The sequence below is a fragment of the Colossoma macropomum genome, unplaced genomic scaffold (genome assembly GCF_904425465.1).
Source record: "Colossoma macropomum unplaced genomic scaffold, Colossoma_macropomum, whole genome shotgun sequence".
Taxonomy (NCBI): domain Eukaryota; kingdom Metazoa; phylum Chordata; class Actinopteri; order Characiformes; family Serrasalmidae; genus Colossoma; species Colossoma macropomum.
This window is the reverse complement of record NW_023494789.1, coordinates 19,807,849-19,831,195: the sequence shown is the minus strand read 5'-3', so window position 1 is coordinate 19,831,195 and position 23,347 is coordinate 19,807,849. Positions and strand designations below refer to the sequence as shown.

The 23,347-nt window shown below is 39.5% G+C and overlaps 1 protein-coding gene across 2 annotated transcripts in view; it reads left to right on the top strand.

Annotated features, from left to right (window-relative positions):
- tgfbr3 (transforming growth factor, beta receptor III) overlaps window positions 1-23,347 on the top strand; it is a 154,816-nt gene that overhangs the window by 109,532 nt on the left and 21,937 nt on the right. For both annotated transcript variants that reach the window (XM_036570439.1, XM_036570440.1), the window contains exons 6-12: window positions 2,217-2,379; window positions 5,015-5,162; window positions 10,719-10,908; window positions 11,514-11,794; window positions 13,751-13,906; window positions 16,632-16,778; window positions 17,977-18,165. In XM_036570439.1, coding sequence (XP_036426332.1) covers window positions 2,217-2,379; window positions 5,015-5,162; window positions 10,719-10,908; window positions 11,514-11,794; window positions 13,751-13,906; window positions 16,632-16,778; window positions 17,977-18,165 — 1,274 coding nt within the window. The remainder of the gene's footprint in view (window positions 1-2,216; window positions 2,380-5,014; window positions 5,163-10,718; window positions 10,909-11,513; window positions 11,795-13,750; window positions 13,907-16,631; window positions 16,779-17,976; window positions 18,166-23,347) is intronic.

Here is a 23,347-nt window from a genome sequence, read left to right as displayed (position 1 = left end):
CTTAGGCAGTTGCGCCACTTGGAAATCCCCATTAAGAGGACTTTTGTTGCAAATGTGACCACCTGTATCCTGGTGAAATAACGTTTCAGGTTGCAAGTACAAATTATGCAAAGCCTGAACATGAGTGTGAAAAGGGACAAGTAGTGCACTGTATATGTAATATATGCCAAAGTTCGTAAAGGGTTTTTCAGAATGATGCAAATAGAAGAACCACTTTTAGTTCCCCAAGGAACCTTTCAATAGGTGGACGAAGCCTGAAGAAGCTTTAAGAAAAGGTTTAAAGGACCTCCACATGATGTCACAGTTCTGTACCAGCTAAAAATTCTTAGAACTGTACGTCCAAGCCATGAGAGATTTGGGAAGAGTATTGATTTGAAGCATTCTTATGGCTATGAATGACAGTGAAGCAGTTGCAAACCATGACTCTTAAAACTCAGCCCTCTGACCCCCCTTCCCACGCCTGAACAAACAGCCTAGTTTACTGTGTCCCCTCCTAAAGTATTGCAAAAGTTAAGAAACAAAAATAAAGCTGAAAAGGCCATGCAAAGAACAAAGTCACGCCCTCCTACCACACAAAATCAACAACATTTTATATAACTTTAAGCCTTCACATCATGGCAGGGCACACACAGCCAGGCAGCCATGAGTGACACATTGTTAGAAAAATGACGGGTACAGGGAATCATTTGAAAACAAAATCCATCCTCCTGTCCTTTTGGATGAAGTGGTTGATTGCAGGGTCATGCAACTGATCCTTTGCTTTTAAATTCATCAGCAATCGCTTCTCAAACATTCTGGTGGTGATAGGCTGACTTGGATAAACTTCCTAAATCATAAAATCCATCTTTGGCCCAAGACTCACTCTCCGTGCCCAACAGCAAGCAGTCCCAGCAGTAGAGCTTTTGCTCTTTGGTCGATCCTGTCATCCAGGAGTAGTGTGGTGTAAATGCTGGAGTTGAAATGCCTCTCAAAAAACATTTTTCTACACCACATTAAGCTCTGGTGTAGGTCGCCCTATGCCAATTAACTCCACCTTTTCATTAAAGGTTAATCTAGATGTTCGCCTCAATAGCGGTAATGCTACTGTCGGCTTTCATCATAAACTAACAAGCTAGCTAGCTTTTTGCTAGCTTTGTGTCCCCACAGCGGGCAGAACTTGTCATAAAGTTAGCCATAACAAAGCCCACCCCTTTAGAGGGAAGACATGATTGGTCAGTTTTACTGTCATTTGAAATTGCTCTCTTATTGAATTACTATTGCTTGGCCCTCTGTAAATTTATAGCTGGACCACCAATCACCAACTGTCTTTCCAGCAACAGCAGAGACAGCCATATTCTGATAGGGAGACAAAGGGGTTTCTTTTATTTAACCCTTGACATTCGAACAAATTGAATAGGCAAGTTTGAAGGATTTATTTGCTTAGATTTGTATTTGTTTAGATGTTGATTGTCAAAATGAGATCAGATAAAATTAGAACTGCTCAATTTTAAAATATTATTTTTAGAATATCTTAGGGTGTAGAGGGCCATGACCGTTCCCCTCTGCAGCAGAGAAAACAGAGTAAAGACAGTGCTGTGTGTGATTAAAGTTTGAGGTTTTGGCAGCTACTCAGCATGCTGTGTTTACCTCTGCAGGAGAGCGCTGGCTTTCTACTTTTTCTGCTCCTTTGTAGCTCCGCATGAGAGCAGACGTGTTTCCGATCCACTTTCTACAAAGAGCAGGCACCTCCAATAGTCGGGAAGAGCCAGGAGAGGGAGAGAGAGAGGTGCCAGCCATTCAGTTTATACGCACCATCTTTGTGCTCTGTCCAAAAGCTGGCTGACCAAATAAGGCAGTGTCTGTCTCTCTCTCTCTCTCTCTCTATCTTTCTCATGGCAGAGAGGAGAGGCTTCATCTCCTCAGTAGAGAAAAGGACAAGACCCTGAGCACTCTGAAGGATTTTTTTTGTTGTACATAGAAGGAGCAAAAGTTAAACATTTTCAACAATGAACCAGAACAAGACAATGGCCATGTTTTCACTTCTGTTTATATGCTGACTACAGCTTTTCAAACAAAATTACAGTAGAAACCCGTCCATTCTGTGTCCTCTTCCTGTGTTTGACACTGCGAACTGTGTTTAGGCTTGGCACTCTCACTTTTTATCGTGAAATGTTGCCATGTCTCCAGAGCTTTTGGTCAGTCTGGTCAGTTTTGTCTCTACTCAAATTGTTTTGCAGACCCTGTGTTCTCTGACACTTGCAAAATTGACAATAAGTTCCTGTCTCTGAACTATCTGGCGAGTTATGTGGAGCCTCAGACATCCACAGGCTGTGTCCTGTCCGGCCCTGACCCCCAGCAAGAGGTTCACGTCATTGAACTGCAAGCGCCCAACTCCAGCAGGTGAGTTTTTTTCTGGTTATGTGTCTTCATACTGGCTCCCGTCCTAAAATTCTGTTTGTACAAACTTTGAATATTGGGTTATCCAACCATGTTATCAAAGAGCACCTTACTGACTCCTCATGATATACCTGAAATAAGTCACTTAAGCGTGCCAGTAGGCCTCCATTTGGCTTCTATCATAATTGACCTTATTAACCTTATTTTTGCCATTTATTCATGCTCCACCCACAAAAAAACTCTATTATGAGGCTGGACAAGTTTTACAGAACATCTGTGAAAGGCCTATTCAGTCTAATTGTAGCACAATTCAAAAGTACATTATGCTATATTTACTACTCTGAAACAAGAGTCCCTGAACGTGAGCATATTGTCAAGGATGTGTTAAAGACGTGGCTGAGAGGCAGAGATAGTGGACCTGTGTCACTTACTACTCCAGTTGATGTTGGCTACAACAATTACATGTTGGCACATTGTTCAATGAGTAGACAATACCTTAGTCTTCATCAGCATCCGACGTGACAAATGTTACCTCTATTACCACATTAACTCATCTAAATCCTTGGTTACTAATCCAACATGAAAATTGATGTTTCTTGGCTTTTTGAATAATAAAACATGTTCCTCTGCGTGCTGCTACATTTTTGCAACACCAGTGCTGTGACCTAAAAAGTACACATTGTTTTTGACCAAAGCCCATTTTTTTCACTTTTTTTTTTGCTTCCCTGCGGTCAACCAAATATCCGTTCATGAACTGTAACGGATACTCGAATATCAAAATTAGTCAGAAATGCATGTCCGTAGTTCATGTCACTTATTCTCATTATATTTATTTTTGCCTGCATGTGAAAAAGCACCCTTTGGGATATTTCAGGTATAGTTTTTTTGGTCATGTAATCAAGGTTTTTAGGGTAAACATCTGATTGATTGGCTACAGAGAAAGTTCCCTGGCTTAAACTCCATTAATGTTGCTAGCTAGCTAACTCCATAGCATACACTGGTAGCTACTATTGAATGGCTGACAGCATTCTTCTTGATGTGCTTACCATATTTACTGGTATTACGATAAAAACAGAAAATAGACAAAAACAAATACAGACACATAGGCTATGTTCACACAGCAGGTAAGTGTGGCCCAAATCCAGTCTTTTTCTTCTTATGTGACACAGATGTGTTATCTGTGTGGCGGTGTGAACAGCAAAAAACACATTGAATCTGACATTTTCAATTCCGATTTGAGACACTTTCACATGTGGTACTGAAATCCGATACGTATCCGATATGCAGCAATGCGATTCAGTCTGAACAGCCAGATCAAAATTCATGCAACTTTTACATCAATCCAACTCGACATTCATCCTAATTTTGTGCTGCTAAGTTCTCATAACCTTTTGGGGTGATGTTTCTGTACAAAATTAGAAGAGACTTTTCCGAAACCCTTCCGTGTTTGAAGATATTTCAATAGAATGTGGCTGTAGGAGACTGATGCTGCAGTGTCAAATAAAAGTTAAAAGTCTGAAAGCTAAGTTTGAAAAATCCGAGGACACATCTTGCACACGTTCTGAGTCCAGCTTCCAGATCACTCCTGTGATGCTGCCGAATTTAAAACATTTAAAACATATTTTGAACAGCCAAGCAAAAAATAAGATTTGGTGAGAAAATCTGATTTTGGCCACTTTTACCTGCAGTGTGAACATAGCCATAGAGGTAGACATCTATAGATACCAATGAAGATTAAGTTAGGAGTTAGGAAATTAATCAGTCACAAATGCTTGGTGTAATGTGACCTGTCATATGCATACAAAATGAAGATTATTTAAAATGAGAATAATGACACATTCTAAGTTTGTGCATTTAGACAAAACTGAGTTTCTAAGTAAAGTGCACTGAACTTTAGGTGAGGTTGGGTTGGGCTGAATAACACTTTTATCATGGCAGCTTGTCCAACCTCAGTAACTGCAAAAGAACTGGTCCACAAACTAAAAACTACAGAAGAATAGAGCATGATAGGGTCAGTTATGTTTAACTGTATCTGTATCAGTTGGTCCTTATGCAGCCTTATATAATGCTTGTAATGCTTGTGGAGTCATGTTGTTTACGTGGTTGTTTTCCCCGTTTGTAAATCAGATAGTTAGAGAGATTGGATTGGCCAAAAGTGTCTTTTGTTTGTCCTATGGAGTCAAATATTTGTAAACCGTTCAATGTGTGTGGTACTGTGTGTGTGCTTGTGTTGGTATAAATCTATGTGATCAGCATGTCAAAATGATGTTGCATTTCCTCTTCCTCTGTAAAGTTTGTTTGGAGATAGAAAGGAACTGGGATAGTGTTGACTTATAAAATTTTCATCAAAACAGTATTATCTCTATCTCAGCTTTAGCTGATATCCTCCCATGCTCTGATTACACGCTATTTCCCAATAATGACTCAAAAACCTGAAAAAGCATGAGATACTGGAGAGAGACTCAGAGTATTGCGTATGAGTGTTGCGTTATGTGGTGTGTTGCGCATATGTTCTGCTTTTCTGGGAAAATGTCCAGTTTTTTAATCAGTTGGCCAGACGGAGAAGCATGTTAATACTGAAGACGTTTTCTTATTGCACTTTCTCTGTCTCTCTCTTTCTCTGTCTCTCTCTGAGCAGTGCATTCCAGGTGGATGTGACGGTGGATTTGAGGCCGTTAGAGGGGGAGATTCCTCTGCATCGTGACGTTGTGTTGCTGCTCAGATGTGAGAAATCAGTGAACTGGGTGATCGAGGCCCATAGCATCATCGGCAAACTGCAAATAGTGGTACGGACCCATAAATACACATCTGCTCACAAAGACCAAGTATATTTCCCCAGGTTTAAAACTTGAGCTCACAAAACAGCTTTCCAGAGCTAATTTCTTTATTCTGCACCTACTGAATGTTAGAGGTCGGTGACCTCTGCAACCCTACAGACCAAGCCGCTCACTGGGCAAACTTTCAGATTGGGCGGCGTTAGTCAGCTTGGTAGCTTACACAAGTGTTAGGTGAAAGTTTGTTAGGAAAAATAAATTGTTCCAGAGAAGATATGCTGTAGTTGCATAAGTATGTTTTTGAAGTACACACAGATGAATAGCTTAAAATCACTTGTGTTGTAGTTTGCTAACTAGATATCTTCTTTGCTTCATTCTTACACAACAGTGGCAAAAAAAAAAATTGCCATGTTTACACCAAATGCCAAAGTTTTTTTCTTGTACAGAGCTAACCACACATACATCCGGGTCAAGAATGGTTCAGATAACTTTATTGTTAAGGGTCTTGGGCAGACAAAACCCCTTCTTGGACAGAAGTTAGTGGGCTAGCTCAGTGGTTCTCAGCTCCAGTCCTGGGGACCCCTTGCCTTGGACAGCTGTGTTAGATATGCTGGGGCTTGAAACTGGTCAAAGTGGGGGCTAGCTAGCTAATTAAGTTAGTTAGCCAGCTAAAGTGCTGCTGAGGTACTTAGCATTAAGCGTTGGTAAAAGTTTACTAGCATTAGATAGCTAGCTAACAGGCTACCTTTGCATTTACTCCTAAAGATTGATTCAGATAAGATGTCCTATAGTTACATTCTTAGGTTTCGACATTGAATTGGATCACTTTCTGTACATGTTAGCTAGCCAACTGGTTAGCTATTTACCTAACCCTTATTTTGAAGGAGTAATTTACACAGGCTCTAGCAGGGTCCTCTTCCACCCAGCCTGGAGTTTCATGTTGTCAGTCTACAGGGCTGCAGCTCGATGATTTTCTTCAGATGTGTCGGAATTCCCTCTGTCTCCATCTGAACACTTTCTGAGTTACTTTCTGACTGCTAGAATTAACTTTGAGTTAGAGAGGCCTACAACATGTTGAAGCCAAGACAGTCCTGACAGGCATGTTTTCTTTCAAACCTATAAAACTTCTGTTGTAAAGCGTGACGGTGCAGTAGCTCTACTTTGTAGAGGACACAGACAGACTGACTGACAGATAGACGGGCTGCAACAGGGCCGGAGGGGACACTGTGAAATCTCTTGCTGACAGCTTCAGCTGAAGTGATGGCAAAGCAAAGGGTGATGGGTGTTTTTCTCTGTCCAAAGCCTGCAGAGGATTGTTATTGCGCTGTTGGGCCGGCTGTCTTGCCATCCCTCAGACAGTGTACCATGAGTGGTTTTACAGTACACACAAACTTCTAGCACAGTCCACGTGCATGTCCACTCTGTTAGGAGTTTGTTGTTTACAATAGATTCAGACGGTTATGAGACATAAACTGTTGTTGTTTAGAATACTGATAAGAAAAAAATTGAGGCAAGGCATGTTTTCTATGCAAATATTGCTTAGTAAGAAGCAAGATCAACACAGATTATATTTGATTCCGCTTGACATAACTAAACTTAATGCAATAGCTGGGTGAAAAATCAAATTCACACAATGTCCCCCTTACCCGAAATTTAGAAGCTAAGCCAAGACACTTTTGGTGTTTTTGGGGTTTTGTTGTTTCTGACATTGTATGATATACTTGTATCTACACAAACGGACAAAGATACTGAAAAAATTCAGACTTTGAGATGTCCAAAATGTCCTGCATCGTTTCTTGGCTGTAAGTAACAAAAGCTTCTGTTCGCATGCAGAACTTCATTAGCCAATGCAAAGTGATAAAACGGGTCATCTCCATACTGAGGGGTCTTCACTGTGCAGAGCACATGGAACAATTTCAGGCTTTTTTATGTGTGTGTGGGCATATTTAGTTATTTTTAACATTTTTTTTTCCGCATTAGCCACATTATGTCCACATTAGCTGCTGTTTCTACATTGGCTATTCTTCCTTGATATTTTGACAGTTTGATATTTGTCTGTTTTCCATGAGGAGAAAATGCTTTGTTTTTAAACAAGAACTAAAGGAGCTTTTTTTAAACAAGAACTTAAAAAAGAACTGCTGTTTTGGTTGCAATGATTAACAGTGTTGGGGTAGTTACTCAAAAAAGTAATCGATTACAAATTACTTATTAATTCTTTCAAACTGCAATACTTTCAGATTACTTGACTCATTACTTCCTGGAAAAAAAAATTAATCTCATTACTCATTATTCTACATTTTACAAATCTGTATCAGCTGGAAAGGACAAAAAAACACCTGACAATTTTTTTTCAGCATTTAGAAAGCAGTAGCCAGTCACAGTAAACATCATTTAAAAGGCCTGTCACTATCCCTGCCTTTGAACAAGCCAGTTATGCTTGATTACAATTCTGAATGGCTGATGACACTTGAAGACCTACGAACTAGCCAGTAGAAACAGACTGAAAATAGCTGGCTTGGAATAAAATCTTTGTGAATAAAAATATAAAGCTTGCAGGACTGTTTCTGAATGTGAGGTTGAAGCTCATTCTTCTTCAGCACAGAGATTTTTATCCATCAGTTTCATATTAGCAGGATTAGGTGCTTTGACAGAGTTCCCCAGCACATGCTGGGCTGGTTATATTCACAATCAGACTCTTGCAGTCAGCTGTTGCAAGTAGCACATGCACAGAAGTTATGCTGAAGGACCGTCACAGGTCAAGTAGAGAAAATTTCCAAGTTAAATGCACTGCATGAGATTCACAATGTTCACTCAGAGACATATGAGTAATGCAAGTAACGGAATTCTTCTTACGTCAGTCACTGTAATTTGATTATAAAAAATTTTAAAACGTTACAGCATTACATTCCAGTATTACTGTAAAGAAGAGTTCACAGTATCACAGCAAGAAGAACACACTTATTGGCTATTCACTTTTAAAGCAGGATCGTCTAAGATTGTTTTGATAAAATTGAAGGAGGTAGCATTACTCAAAAAATAAACACACACTAAACTATGGTGTGTGTGCACTGCCGTAAGTCACCCTATAACGCCTGAAATAGCAATTTAAAAGGTGGAAGTGATGGATCATACATCTTTACGTATTAACATTGTACATACAAGCTCAGGGTCCAGCTTGATGTTTAGGCAAATGCAGAATCAATATTATATTGATGAAGATATGACAATAGTAGATAATTCACTCACATCCTCAGAAAACACGCACTTCACCACTTTCAGCACATTCGCAATCATCAGATTCATCCACTCAGGGATAGGGGACTGATGCACAACCCACATTATAAAATGTTCTTCCGCATGTTGCATGCAATTAAACACTTCCACCAGAGAGGTGTCCACATACATAGTGTAGCTTTAATGTATTGCCGCCCTGTGTGGAACTGCACAGGGCTACACGGTGCGCTGCCATGGTGCACCAAGGCAAAAGTAAACATTTTTTAAGCCCAGGTTACACTGACCTTCACACACACAGCCAATGACAGTAGGCTTTTTTGGCATCTCGTCACTGTAGAATATCAAAAACCATGTAGTCTGTATTTTTAACTTTTCATGATTATGTGAATGGAGTGTTTGGCTTCTATCGAGTGATTTGCTGCAATGAGTGCTGGATCAGTTGAATGTTGTCGTTGAGCAATGAGCAAGTGTGAATACTGCTTACCCCCAACATTAGTGGTTGAGATTAGGGTTAGGTTAGGTGGACCACAGCAGCACTTACAGTTGAATGCAAAAGTTTTTAATCCCCCCACTCAAATTGCATGTTTTGTTGATTTTCTAAGTAAAAAAATATAATTTTTCTACTAATTTTACTGCATCATATCTATGAGTTTAACATATGGGAAAAAAAATAAAACAGAAAACAGAAAATGTGCTGTAAGTTTCACACAGGCCACATGTTATGTTTGTATGCCGAATTCAGATAAATAGTAATTGTGTATTAAAATGTGTAGAAGTATGATCATTATAGAGGACCTGTAATTATTTTCTTAGAAAAACAGCAAAAAACGTTTTTAATTTGACCATGTTTGCCTAAACCTTTGCATGCAACTGTACATATACTTATACAGAAACAGATGGAAACACCCCCCACACACACCAATACACACTAGCTTTTGTGTGAGTGTGTGTTTGAGTATGCCTCTGTGAATCGGCCACTGTGCTGCTGGACATGAAAGAATGCAAACTGTGTAAGTCTATCTGAGATCCTCATAAAGTCAAAGCTTCACTTCTGTGGGCAGGCTGGTCTGACCACTACTGCCAGCCTGGTGCTTGAGTGTGAGAAATTGAGTGTGGGAAAAGTAGAAAAGGGGGCTATACCCCTCCGCCTCTCTCAATTTACTAGCAGAAGAACAACCAGGAACGAATGTGGAATCCCTACGTAATCTGACACATTGGATCCTCCACTGATTAGAGAGTTTCTCAGCAGACAGGACAGAGAAACAGAAGCTAGTGCATTGGTCATGGGCTCACAGCGGACTGTCTGTAGATCAGTGTGTTTGTCTGACCCTGTCCATGCACTTTAATCTGTGGTGTTCTCGCGTGATGTATTTACGGTTATTCACAGGTGAACCGTAGCCAGTGAAATTCAAGCTAAGCCATGATGAATTTGGTGTGGAAAATTTGCTGTATTTAATGCATTTGTTGATTTATTAGCAGAAGCAGAATGCAGTCTGATATACTGTGACAGGCCACTTCTAAATCATGTCTGTTTGAATTATTGTTTCAGAAGTTCATTCTGCATCCTCTGAACTGACTACAGAATGAGTTCAAAATACATAAGCTGAAAAAGTGATAATAGAATAATAGAAGGATTTTAATCACATAATGAACAAGTTTTTCATTTTTCATGAGATTTCTGAATACATTAGATATAAAATAACCATCTTGCATAAGAAAAGCGTATGTCAAAAGAAAATAAGTGAAAAAACCACCACAACTGTCCCCATCAGATAAACAGTACTTAAAGCTTTCATCTATCTGGGAAAAAAGAACCTTTTCAAATAAAAAAAGAAGCTTCTAGTGTTTTCACAGCCATGGACTGACCACCCCAGAGTCCAGACCTTAACCTCACTGAATGTGTTTGGGTTGCTTGTATCACAAAAAGCAAAAAATGCAACCAACTTCTAAGTCTGAACTTTGGAGTGTGGAAAAATATCCCTGCAGATTTCTTGGAAAAATAGAATAGAGGCTGTAATAAAGGCAAAGGATGGACACACTAAAAACTGAAAAATGTAAAAATATATATAGTTGTGGGGGCTTTGGTGTAGAGATGCACTGCGGAAGAGCACCTGATTCACATCCTGTTTGGGCTGATGTAAGCATGATTGTGAATCTAGTGACTGTGGAAGATGATTATGATCAGTTCAAATAATAATGATCAGCTAAATATGAAATAATTATGACAGGCCTACTCACTGTCATATTAATGTATTAAAACATGTTATTTTTTTTTATTTGGGGAAAAATAACCAACTCGCTCTTCTCTCTATTTTTTGCCTTCCCCATCCTTAGACATCAGACAGTGTTGGCCTGAGTGCTAGCACAGAGCGGCTAATGCAGGTGTCTAAGGCTGTAAGGCAGAAGCTTCCTGCAGGGGCTCAGGCACTGATCCAGTGGGCGCAGGAGAACGGTTACAGCCCCGTAACCTCCTACACCAGCACCGCTGTGGCCAACGTCTTTAACCTGCGCCTCAAAGAAGCTGGTAATCTACTGCTGTCCAATCAGATGCTTTCATTTAACAGACCAACAAACCTTCTCTTCAGCATTATAAGTACCAGACATTGCTGAGATCCGATCTTTTTAAATTAATGGAATAGGTATGTGACTCAAATTTGTCAAATTTGCATGCATCCTAATCGATAATGTCGCGTGAATGAATCATGTGTGTCGTGAACAGCAAACAAGCTAACCAGCAGAACTAGCTTTTGCTGCGAAGATAATTTGCTCTGAACAGCTCTCAGTTGTTTATTATTAGAGTGAGATGAAGGCGAGCAAGAGTCAGATACATTGATTTTGCATTGTTTACTGGCACTAATTTCAGGTTAGGCACTGCTGCCACAATAACACTGAATGATGGTGCATGTGCAGTGAAAAAACCCACATGTATTCTGATCTGAGCGTTCTCACTGAGGCCCCATGACCATGAATCGGATATGTATTAGATCTAGGGGTACATCCTTTGACCGTATCAGAAATTTAACATATTTGTTGTATGAAAAAGTTATCTTCCAAGGATTATAATTTACCTGCTTTATATGCTGGGGGCTCAGTGGTTCAGACACTGACTGTGATTACTGTCATTTCCAGATGTGGTGGATCCTCTGGAGTCAATGTTTCCTCCGGAGCTCTCCATCCTCCAGAATGGCAACCCGCTCCCCCTGCCCAGTGTCCGGGATGCTCCTGCCCGGCCCAGCCTCCCCTTCCCTTTCCCTCCGCCCCCAGACCACGGCCTGCCCTTTCCGCTCCTCCCACCCTCTCTGGAGGAGCCGCAGGGTCCTGAGGAGCAGCGGGGGGCGCTGACTGCAGGGTTGAGCGTGCGCTGTGAGGAGAACAGGATGGTGGTCAGCATCGACAAGGAAAGCCTGCAGGTAAAAACCTGAACACTGGAAACCTCATAATTAGTCACATCAACACTGCCTGTTAAAAGACACTTAGGTTTTCAACATGTTTAATACAAATAAGCATGCATTCTTTGTTGGTTTGCTATAACTTTATTTATTAGGGACTAATCAGGTTTATTTTGAGGAAATCAATATTTGTAACAGTAAAGAGTTTCAGTTTGTGCTTTCTTCATATCAAAGAAGATACTTTGTTGAATGTGAAGCAGAGTGTTGAAGCTTAAAGTTAGTTGTTAATACAGTATTGACAACCGGTTTACATTTCTGTGCAAAGGTCAAAGACCACTCTTATTTATTTAATCTCTGGTCAAAAAAGCCATTCAGTTATTAATTTTCAGCATCAGAAAAAAAGTCAAATAGATATATTTAACAAAAGATTACAGAGAAGTGTCAACAACTAACTGTAAAATCGTTTATTTTTCACTGTTTAGTGTGTCCAGCCTTGCTTTCAGTTTTTCAAAGATTTCTGCAGGGATATTCTCCCACATCTCCAAAGTTCAGTTTTAGAAGTTGGTTGCATTTTCCACTTCTCACAATCCAAGTAATTACAATTACAAATTTAGACTTATCAGTCCATAAAACCGTACTCTACATCTCACATGTCCAGTTTCAGAGTTCTACTACGCATGTTCTTTTTTGTCTATTGCCTTTCCTCAGTAACAGCTTCTTGACAGCTACACATCCTTTTGCACTCATAGTTGAGTTGTGTTCTTACAGTGGAAGGATGGACAGAAACAGCTGTAGATTTTTTCAGGTCTGAAGTAAGAGTGGGGCACGAATTTCTGCTCTCTCTCAAAGATGAAAGTTTTAAGTACTGTTTATCTAATGGTGACAGTTTTGGGGTCTACCAGGTTTTAAATGGTTGTTCATAGTCCCATTTTTTCTTTCTCTTAGAATTATTTTGGAATTCCAGTTTTGAATACAGCTTTTAAACTTAGTTTTGTTTGGACTCTCCCCTTGCTTATGCAAATCGATCATCTTATATTTAATCTTCTCAGATTAGCCATATTAGATGCGCAGGAGAGCGAAATTTGAGTATTTGTTTGTATGAATGTTAGTGTCTCTGTGAAGGGTAGCACAGCTTCAGTGACACCTTTGGGAACAACTTTTGGAGATCAGAGGGATGGAAGAGGTAAAGTGGCAGTAGGTGCACAAAAGTAAAGAGCGGACAAATTACATACCAAAAGATTTGATATTATGCTTAGTGTTGGGGTGTAATTTTCTGTTTCCTGCTTTATTGCCTGACACTGAAATATGAATGATTGTACTTAATGAACACTTTTACTGGAAATTAAATAAACAAAAGGGTAGTATCTGACTTGTACGGTTCTTCATGATGACAAAACCTTTGGAAATTCCATTCTTTTAAAGTAACAGTTCAAAGATTACTTGAAAATTTAAAAAGAAGCAAACTTTGTCTCCAAACTTTTGATAGGAGTTTTTTCTCACACTTAAAACTGTGTGAATATTCCCAGAATAAGTGTGTGTGTTTGTGCCAGTTTGTGTGTTCAGCTTTGTGATGTCAGGCTTTGCAGTAGACCACTTCAGACACGCACACGTCATCAACTCTGCAATCAAACTACTTTTGGTCAGAGCTGGAACCTCTTGCGAGTTTTATTTGTTTCTGGGAACATGCAGCATTTGTTGTTGGATTTTGAAACAAGCATTGTTTCTCACACTTGGAGCATGGTGAAAAGTGCCAAGGAGTTGCTGTATTTATTGGTTAGTTGGACATTTGGACTGAATCTGGAGTTCTTGTCCGACTCTTCTAAAATCTAAGTTCATCTTATCTGTTAACCCAATCAGTGGAATGAAGAATGTAGAAATACATGACTGTCTGGCTCAGAAGTCGATGCACTCAAATAGCGGTCATCTTGCATTACTGCATGCATTTTCTAAATGATGACTTTTGAATTTACTTCACAGGCGAATGGCATTAGTAAACCTAACATAACCCTTCAGGACCCACGATGCAAAGCAACTTCAAACTCCACTCACTATACACTGGAAACACCTCTTACTGGCTGTCAAACCACCAAATACCCCTCTCACCCAAGCCCAGTGGTCCTCTACATCAATTCAGTAAGTATGCTAAAGTATACTAAGTGCTAACACCTAAGTAGCAAATAATTATGTGCCAGTTGTGTGTTTTTCATAATCATAATGCTTGAAATTTATTTAGAACTCTAATAAATATCACTGCTGCTGTGAAAACTGTGAAAACCCAGAAACAGCAAACCACAAACAGCCCTGCCTCCATGACAAAATAAACATGAACTTGAATGACTAAAAAAATTATTACAAACTTAGTAAAAGAGCATTTTAGACTTGAAGTGGTAATGGCTCTGCTAAGTCAAGTCTGTTCTTTGTTTTTTGCCCCGTGCAGTGTGCATCCCTCTATAAAGAGCTGGTGCAAATGCAAAAGATTATTATCTTTTATATTATTATATTATTTTAGAACCCAACTAAACAAGAACAACATAGAATTGAGGATGAGTTACATCGCCTCACAGCAAGAAGGGCCTGGGTTCAATTCCCCGGCCAGTGTGTCTGTGTGGGTTTCCTCCGGGTGCTCCGGTTTTCTCCCACAGTCCAAAGACATGCAGTCAGGTGAATTGGAGTTGCTAATTTGCCCATAGGTGTCAGTGTGTGTGTATGTCTGTGTTTCTGCCATGTGATGGACTGGCAACCTGTCTAGGGTTTTTTTTTGCCCTCCGCCCAATGACCCAGGAGAATAAGCGGCTTAGATAATGAATGAGTGGGTAGGTGGGTAGGGTGAAAATCAAACAGGAGGAGAGGTGTAGGGTTTAGTGATGAAAAACTGGTTCCATTAAAGGGACCGAAGAAGCTACTAGAGTTATTTTACACAATAAAAGCTTTAATTACAAAATATTTGGTTTTATAATATTGGAAAGAATCTTGTACTGCTTGTACTGTAACTGTAAAAATGGAAACTAATAATAATTATAAGAGGAAGAAGAATAAGAAGGTATATAATCTTATTTATTTATTTATATAAATTTTTGATGGACATTGCTGTCCAAATAGCGGAAAATACTACAAGAAAGTCTATATCGCCCACCCTTGGTTTTGATGGGTTTGCTATCATTCTCTAATGTGGAAATCAGTAAAAATAAAGAAAACTCTTCTACAGAGTACGGATGTTCAGCCATGTGACTGATACTGTACAGTTATACTGTGTAGGCCACATGTTGTCAATTGACAAGCCTTGTGTGCCATGCTTTTGTGATGTATTTTGAGGGTCAGTTGAGGCTGACTGTCCCCTTTGACTCTATCTGTTTTGGTCCAGTCCATTTGTTCTCACCCAGCTTGAATGAGTCACTTCCTTACTGATCTCCTTCGATAATTTGTGGAGGAAATTCAATACAACGCATTTTAGCCCTAGTCCATTAAAGGGCTGGGCGACCTCCCAACTGTTGCTGCTTTGTTGTGGATGTAGGGCCTCAGGGGCAATTAGACAATGTGTCCTGCATGGTCAGAGCAAAGACGTGGCTTTGATTGGAGCTGAGAACCGTCCTAAAGGTCTTGGACAATGATGGAAGCTGGCAAGAACAGTGGATGAACGTTTCACCTTGTTTAAGCAATGTTCTCAGGCGTCCACTCCATCACCTCTGAACTGGTAAACAGCCGGTGCTTGATACTGAGGGGTGATTCCCTCTATTATGGTGTGTGGCCTTCTTGCTGAGTTCAGAAATGAAAAGAATGCTTCGTGGATCCATCCTGGGACCAGCGCTGTTGAAACTGCTGAGCATTCCCACGTCTTAATTCCAGCTCATCTGTTTCTGCTGGCCTTTGGCGTGCCCTTACTTTCTCTCTCTCTCTCTCTCGCACTCACAAACACACAGGGGGTCACTGCTCGTCTGAGCAATGAACACAAAGCAGTGTTGTTCAGTGTTGTTCAGTTTATTCATTGATCTGTGGGAAACTGTGGATCCATACTTCAGTTCCTCTCTCTCATAACTATAGAAATTACACATTAGCTTCATAGTAGTTACTGAAAAATTAAAGATTAAAAAAAAAGATTAAAGAGCCTGTATCCTACATTTTGCTTGCATTTTATGTTTTTCCCTGATCTCCCCTTAAGATGTTTGTTTGGGTTGATGTGTGCAAAAATTGCAAAAATAATTAATTCTTACATGACCTTTTTCAACCTCTCTTTATCCATTAGATTTAGACAGGCTGCTTTTGTTACTGTGCCTTTAAGACTAATATATGTAAAGAATCTCAGCTCTGATTGGCCCCGTATCCTTCCTCATTCAAAAAGATATCTGGGCCGAAAAACTGCATAATTTTAACATGAACAGGCAGGGCTAAGCTGTTGAAGGCCAAATAGGTGGGTAATAAAAGTCAATTATTAGTTTTGTGACATCACATTCTGAACCACTTTTTGCAGCTTAATTTTCATGCATGGATTATATGGGCAGAGGAGTAAAGAGTATGTTGTGAATCTTTAGCAATGCTGATGACCAGTGTCAAATGGTTTTATTTAAAAAAACACAAGGACAATCGATTTTTTATGATATGCCCCATTTAAGAATTTCAGCAGTTGCTATGAGCTACAAGTGACACGTAATTAATATCAAATTTATGTAGTGCATTTTTCACATCCAAAGTCAATTCAAAATTTTGCATTTGGCAGAAATGAAAAGAGACTAGGAGGAAGAGAGGTGAAAGGATCAAAAGAAATAGTGCTGATGGGTGGCATTCCAAAGTGAGGCCATAACCCTCACTAATCATAAGTTATACTGCAATACTGAGCTAATGTATGAATTTTTGTGATTGACAGATTGTGATCAGCCATTCAGAAGTCAGGGACGGCAGTGGCTGGCCATTGGATGATGAAGACCTCGAATCTGGAGATGTGCTTTTGCCAGGAGATCCAGACACCCCAGAAAAGACTGCCATGGAGACTGGACACCGCTCTACCATCATAGTACGACATTTGCTTGGCACTCTGTAGTGTAGTATATATTACAGCATTTAAGAATTAATGTACGCATGATAAATTAAAAGTGCAGCAAAAAATCATACACCTTCTTACAGCAATTGTAGTCCATAAAACAAGACATGCTTGATGTTTGTCTGTACTTTTGTCCATGATTATAGCTTATATGCATATGTATATATGTACACACATCCCCAGCGTTAACGGTCAGTTTTAGCCTTCAGCTGTCAGTAACTTATAGCACAGGCTATAAATGAGCATTGTCCGTATAATTCAGGTGAAGTTATATTGTCACGCAAGGTCTCTCATACACTAGAGTAGGCCGTGGTCACATTGCCAAGTGAACATACTTGATGATATATAAATGTCTGAGAGGTGCCTGGAGAATTTCAGCTTGAGACTACATATCCCAGACTCCCTCAGTGCTAGTAAAGGCAGATCAGTAAGGAGTTCACCATCTCCTCACCACGTCTGTTTTCTGAACTCCTCGCGACCTGCTCCTCTGGAACACTGCCACGCTTCCCTTTCTTACTTCAAAGTCTCTCTCTCTTTATCTCTCTCTCCCTGTCTTACTCTCTCTTTCCCTGTCTCTCTCCGTCTACCACTCTTTCTCTCCCCACCTTTCTCTTTCTCCCCCATCTCTCCCCACCTCTCTTTTTCTCTCTCTCCTACTCTCTCTGCCTCTTTGTCTCTTTCTTCCCCCTTTCTCTTTCTCTTTTTCTCTCTTGCTCTCCCACACTCTTCTTCTATGTATATCTCTCCCCCTTATTCTTTCTCTACCTCTCAATTAACTCATCTCTGTCAATCCACCACTCTTTCTCTATCTCTACCTCTTTCTGCTGCTTTTTTCAGCCTTTCATTCTCTGCATATCTCTCTCTCTCTCTTGGTATCTCTTTGTCTCCAATTCTCTCTCTCTCTTTCTCTTTTCCCTCTTATTCCTCCTCTTTAACCCCAACAAACTTTCTCTATTCTTTCCATAATCACTACTCAGATCTTGCTTTTCCCTATTTCTTTGTTTTTCTCTCTCCCTCTGTATCTCTCTGTAGCTGTAACATTGTACAGCCCTGATGAAGTTGATGTTGTTGATGTTCTCATCCTCTCTCTCTCTCTCTCTCTCTCTCTCTCTCCCTCCCTCTCTGTCTCTCTCCCCTTCTCTCTCTCTTACTCTGTCTCTCTCTCTCTCAGTTTAACTGTACGTATCGTAAAGACCTGGACGCTGCAGGTGAGTCTCACAGGCCGGGGTTTGGCAGGTTGTCCAAAGAGCCAGTGGACAATGTGACGTTCAGCATGGAGCTGTTTACGACCAACCTGTTCCGCTATCCAGCACTGAACACCTTCCTGACCATCTCGGAGAATAAACCCATCTTTGTAGAGGTATAACTACAAATGGGACTTTGTAACAATTCTACTTCTACTGTTATTGGTTGTTTTTCTATTACTTCAACAAACATGAAGAATATAATATGATGAAAGGCCTTATTAGTAGCACTGTTAGCAGAACCTTGTAGCTCAGACCTATCAGTGGTATCGGGACCTCTATAATAGGGCTGCAACAATTATTAGACAAGGCTGATCAGTTGTCAAGGATGCCAATTAAAATTTAAACGTGCTCTGTAACGTCTATATGATATATAGAGTATCTCTGACATATTGCAGTACGTGACAGGAGGTGTAGGGGGCAATATGGCTTCTAGGGTTTCATTAGCATCATAAAAGAATCACATGGACGAATCTTGCGATGATGACAGAACTGTGAAGGGGCAGATTGTGAAGAAATAGCTGAAATCCTAATGCTTCTATTAGTCGACTAATCAGATACTGGTTGATGGAAAATCAACTACAGGAATAATTATCTTTAGTTTCCACACTAAACACTTGGTATGACAGCAAGAAGGCCACCAAAATTACAATGCTCACTTTTAACTGAGTGCAGGTTGCAAAACTTTGCCTTAATGACGTGGTATGTTAAGCCATACCTCTCTTACTGCTGGGGAATTCACTGTGAGCGCTATAGCTGTGCCACATTGGCCTCTTATTTTTTATTGGTTTCATTTTTCTAGCGCACGTCTTCTTCTGTCACAGCTATCCTCGCATCATGCGTATGGTCTGTCAAACACACTCGTGCTGAGAGGACAAGTTACGTGTTTTTGAGTGATTTTGCCTGGAGGACTGTGTGAGTGTAGTGTATATCCATGACTTTCTGCCTATCTTTCACTGTCGCTTCTGTCAAATAAGTCCAGAGCCTGTTGTGTATACATTTAGTCTAGTCAGGGCCCCTTTTTAAAGGGTTTTTTTGGCTGCCGGAGGAGGTCTGTAGATGTTTGGTCACGGTCAGTAAGAAAAGCTAACGCCCCATCTTTGGCTGTGTCCCGTTTACGGGGCTATGACCTTCAAAGGTTGTGTTTGTCAGCCACATACGTAATAATCACTGTCCCTTTTCAAAAGAACATGGAGTGTCCTTCAGAGGTAGTCAAGAAATTAGAGCTTCTTTTGACAGACTTTTTAGGCTGCACCAATATATCTTTCTCAGCCTCAGTCTCTCATAAGCCTTAGCATTGCAAGCTACTATGAAAGTGGAACAGAGCTAATAGCCAATGTTAAGGGGAGAATAAGATTTTAGATGTATATTATCACAGTTTTTTATGAAAATTATTTTTAGTTTACCAGATCAGTTGACAGTTACCGGATCAGTTTGATGATTCCTCAAATGCTGCCAAGAAATTAGAGCTTTTTGTGACAGACCGTTTTGGCCTCAATCTCTCATAAGCCTTAGCATTGCAAGCTACTGTAAACACGGAGCAGAGCTAGTAGCTAGCAAGCATGGGAGAAATGTTTACTCCCTTTTTATGAAAATTGTTTTACCAGACCATAGTAGGATGGTATAAACAAGTGTACTTTCATGACATATTATGCTTGACCAGCTATTTTGTTAGCCATATGGTTAGCTATATTGCATCTCCAGCAGGTGTTCTTTTGTTAAATGTGAAGATAATGATAACCAGCTAACAGCTATATTTTCAGCAATGCTGTTAGCTGTTAGCATGTCTAATGAAAGTATTTTCATCATGAATGACCACCGTTATATGTTAGCTATCTGTTTTACATGTCTAACAAGGTTTTCCATTAAACGTTTAGTTATTTGCTAGCTTGGTTATATTGCTAGCATAATATGTGTACTTTCGTTAAATGGTAAGTTATTGTGGATCAGCTATATTGTTAGCATGTCTAATAAGTGTACTTTTATTAAATATTAAGCTCTAACGTTAGCATGTCTAAGGAGTTTGCTTACATTAAATATTAAGTTTTGACCAGCTTTATTTACTATCATATTGTTAGCCTGCCTACTGATTGTACTTTCATTATATATTAAGTGACCAGCTATAGTTAGCTATATTACTGGCATGTCGAATGAGTGTATGTTTATTAATTGGTAAGTTATGAATCACAAGCTTTATTTACTAGCTATATTGTTAGCCTGTCTAAAACGTGTACTGTGACCAAGCACATAATGGTCATTGCTTCAGTACTTTGAAAAGTGCTGGGTCAAATGCCAGCTCATTTTCTCTCATATTCGCTAATATGAAACATTGCATTGTCCTTTTTTGTCCCTTGAAGTTGGAGTTTGGTCATTTTTTTTGTCAGCCTGACTCAATGCTTGGCCACCAGGCCAATAAAAACATGAGCACAGGGGCAGTACAGCGCAGTGGCTAAAGGTTGGCAAACTTTGGGCCTTTGAAGCACTGATTTATGTCAGAATCAGATGCTGATCTGCTTGAGCTGTTTGGACACTCAGCCAGCAGGTCACAAAGAGCTTTGTGTGCGTTTCTATGTGTCTCTCAGTCTGTAAAACCCAGTCGAAACATCATGCAGGGCCCAGAGCACCACCACCCTGGCCTGAAAAACTCTATCCCATGACCTTCCATGGCCCCTGTGTCATAACTCACATTATCCATGTGTCATAAGTGCTGTTGTGCGTGTGTCAAAAACTCATGTGTCCACCGGATACTTTGGCAGTGTAACTGCTTGAGGCACAGAAATATAGAGGAAATGGGATGTGATGTTTTCTGTGGCTGGTGTTATGAAACTCTGTGTGAGGGCAGGTCTGTTTGTGCATGCTTTAGCAGAATCAGATGGGCAAACTGTGTGACAGCCCTGGCAAGGCTGTGGTACTGGAAAACCAGATGTAATGCAGTACTTTAGCCTGTGTCTCAAATGGAGTACTTCTAAAGTGTGCTAGCCATTTTTGGTGTAAGTCGTATGTTATCGCTAGAAAACAGATTATAGTGGAAGATACTACAGCTGCCAAAATTCTGCCTATCCCTGCTCTGCCCATAAATGCGCAGTTTGTTAGATGCTGTTGTGAAGTTTGTGGAACCATGGCAGAAATGCTGTTCAATAGGGCTGGAAGCTGATTCCTTTCAGAGTCAGAGTAATCAGAGTCGACTCTAAAATTTCTGGCACCGCCCTGATGTTCAATTCCGAATTTTTTTTAATCAGAATATGATCATTTAGAGGGTTCTATACATTTCAAATGATATTTTTGTTGTTAAAACTACACAGACTGGCTGTAGTTTCTTTGTCACATATTCAAGCCTAGATTCTATTAGGGATTTTTGTGGACATAAAACTTATATAACCTGACAACAGTTTGCTACATCATTTGAAGTGTGGATTGTTTGAAGCGTGGAACATTACACACTGTTTGCATTTATTGGCTGGTATAAGCTGCAGTGAAATTTTCAAAATTAATAATGTGTTTTAAATGTCTTTCTTCCATTAATAACTGGATTTATATGCAGGATTTGTGTTGGGCTATTTACTACAGCTAATAATTTCAAGTTGTTATAATGGTAACTAGGCAGGTTAGCTAACATTAGCTAACTGCTAACCTAGCTGTTGTTCAGTGATGTACCATGTAATAATTTGTGGCTTCTGGTTAGTGCAAAATGTTAGTGCGGTTAAACTCTATCCCAATGTTTCCAAAATACATCAGAGCATCATAGTATTACACAATATTTAAGTTAGCATTAATAAACTTTACCCCATGCTTATGGGTACTCTATGTTAAAAAAGGTTTTACAAAAGTCTTAGCCTCTTTTGACTGCTTTATTCTGCTGTGCTTAAAATTACAAAAGGGAACCTTATACAGTTTTCTAAATGACCAGAAAGAAAGTCATCTTTTAAAGTATTTTAAACTGACCCTAAGCTCACAGCAAATGGTATATGTAGCAGTTACCTGTATTTTGGCCTCCTATCAGTATTACTAAAACTAAACACTTCAGCTAAAGCTAAAACTCAGTACAGCAGTATTGGTATGCTGATATAAAGACGACATGTCATTCAGTACTAGTGTTTGATTTGAGATGATTCAGTAATCCTGGCACTAGATAGTGAAATGCATAGTGTAAAGGGCGTAAATATAGTGTATACAGCACAAAGACACAGCGTTCATGTAGAACATTTAAAACATGAGAGCTATTTACTGTAAATTTATTTGGTGTTAAAATGGATTTATCCTGGCTGTTTTAAAAAGGAGTTCAACAGATTTTGTACGATTTCTGCATAATTCAATCATTGAGATGTAAAAAAAAAGTTACTCAAAAAAGTGGTTTAATTTGAAATTTTGTGAGAAACTTACATACTTGCAATGAGGTTGATAAAAAACAGTAATCGCCATTTCTACAAATCTTATTCATTTTTATATGTAATGTTGATAATGATAAAACAGTGAAAGGATAACTTTTCTTTGGGTATTATTTGTCCTGTATACATCTCTTTGCCATTAATTTATATATAAAAAAATATTTTAGCCAAAACTTTCTCTCAAGACTGTCACAAAATAGTATCTCAGGCATCGGGCAGTGTATTACTAACCGTTTCTGTGATGTAGCATTTAGACGTTTGGTTCCTATCACCGCCACTGTAAACAACTCTGACTCTTCAAGTTTCTCTAGAACAGAGTCTCTCATTCCAAACCCCTCAGAATGATTTTGTTTACATCTTAACCATTTAATTATGCAGAATTTTTAAAAATTCTATGGAATTCCTGTTCAAATGAACTAGTTCATGTAAGATGCATTACTATTCTGTTAAGTTCCTATTTGACATTCTGCGAAAGGCAGCCAGGATACTTACATTTTTAAGTTAAAACACCCTTTTTGACAGTGTAGAGGATTGGAAAGATTTCTTTGGGGGTGTGGGGGTGCCTCGTGGTCTTATGCTTAAAAGACTCTCTTTAATTTGTAAATGGCAAAGAAATCTCACTTTAGAAATGTGTTTCTTGGAAGTGAGAGCATTGCTAAAACAAATGGACAGCCCCTGAGGAGCTCATAGTTTCTGATTTGAACAAATGCCCAAGAGTGTGTGTGTGCATATGTAAGGAACACTTTCAGACTGACAGGAAAAGAGCGGCAGTTTGAGTGTATAAGCTTAAGTGCTAAAAAGAGCCACGTAATTTAGTACTTTTTAGCAATACACAGCTGATTCATCAAATGACTGCGAAACTGCTCACAGTTAATGAATCACCCTCACTGAAAAACAGCACCATATTCTTTCT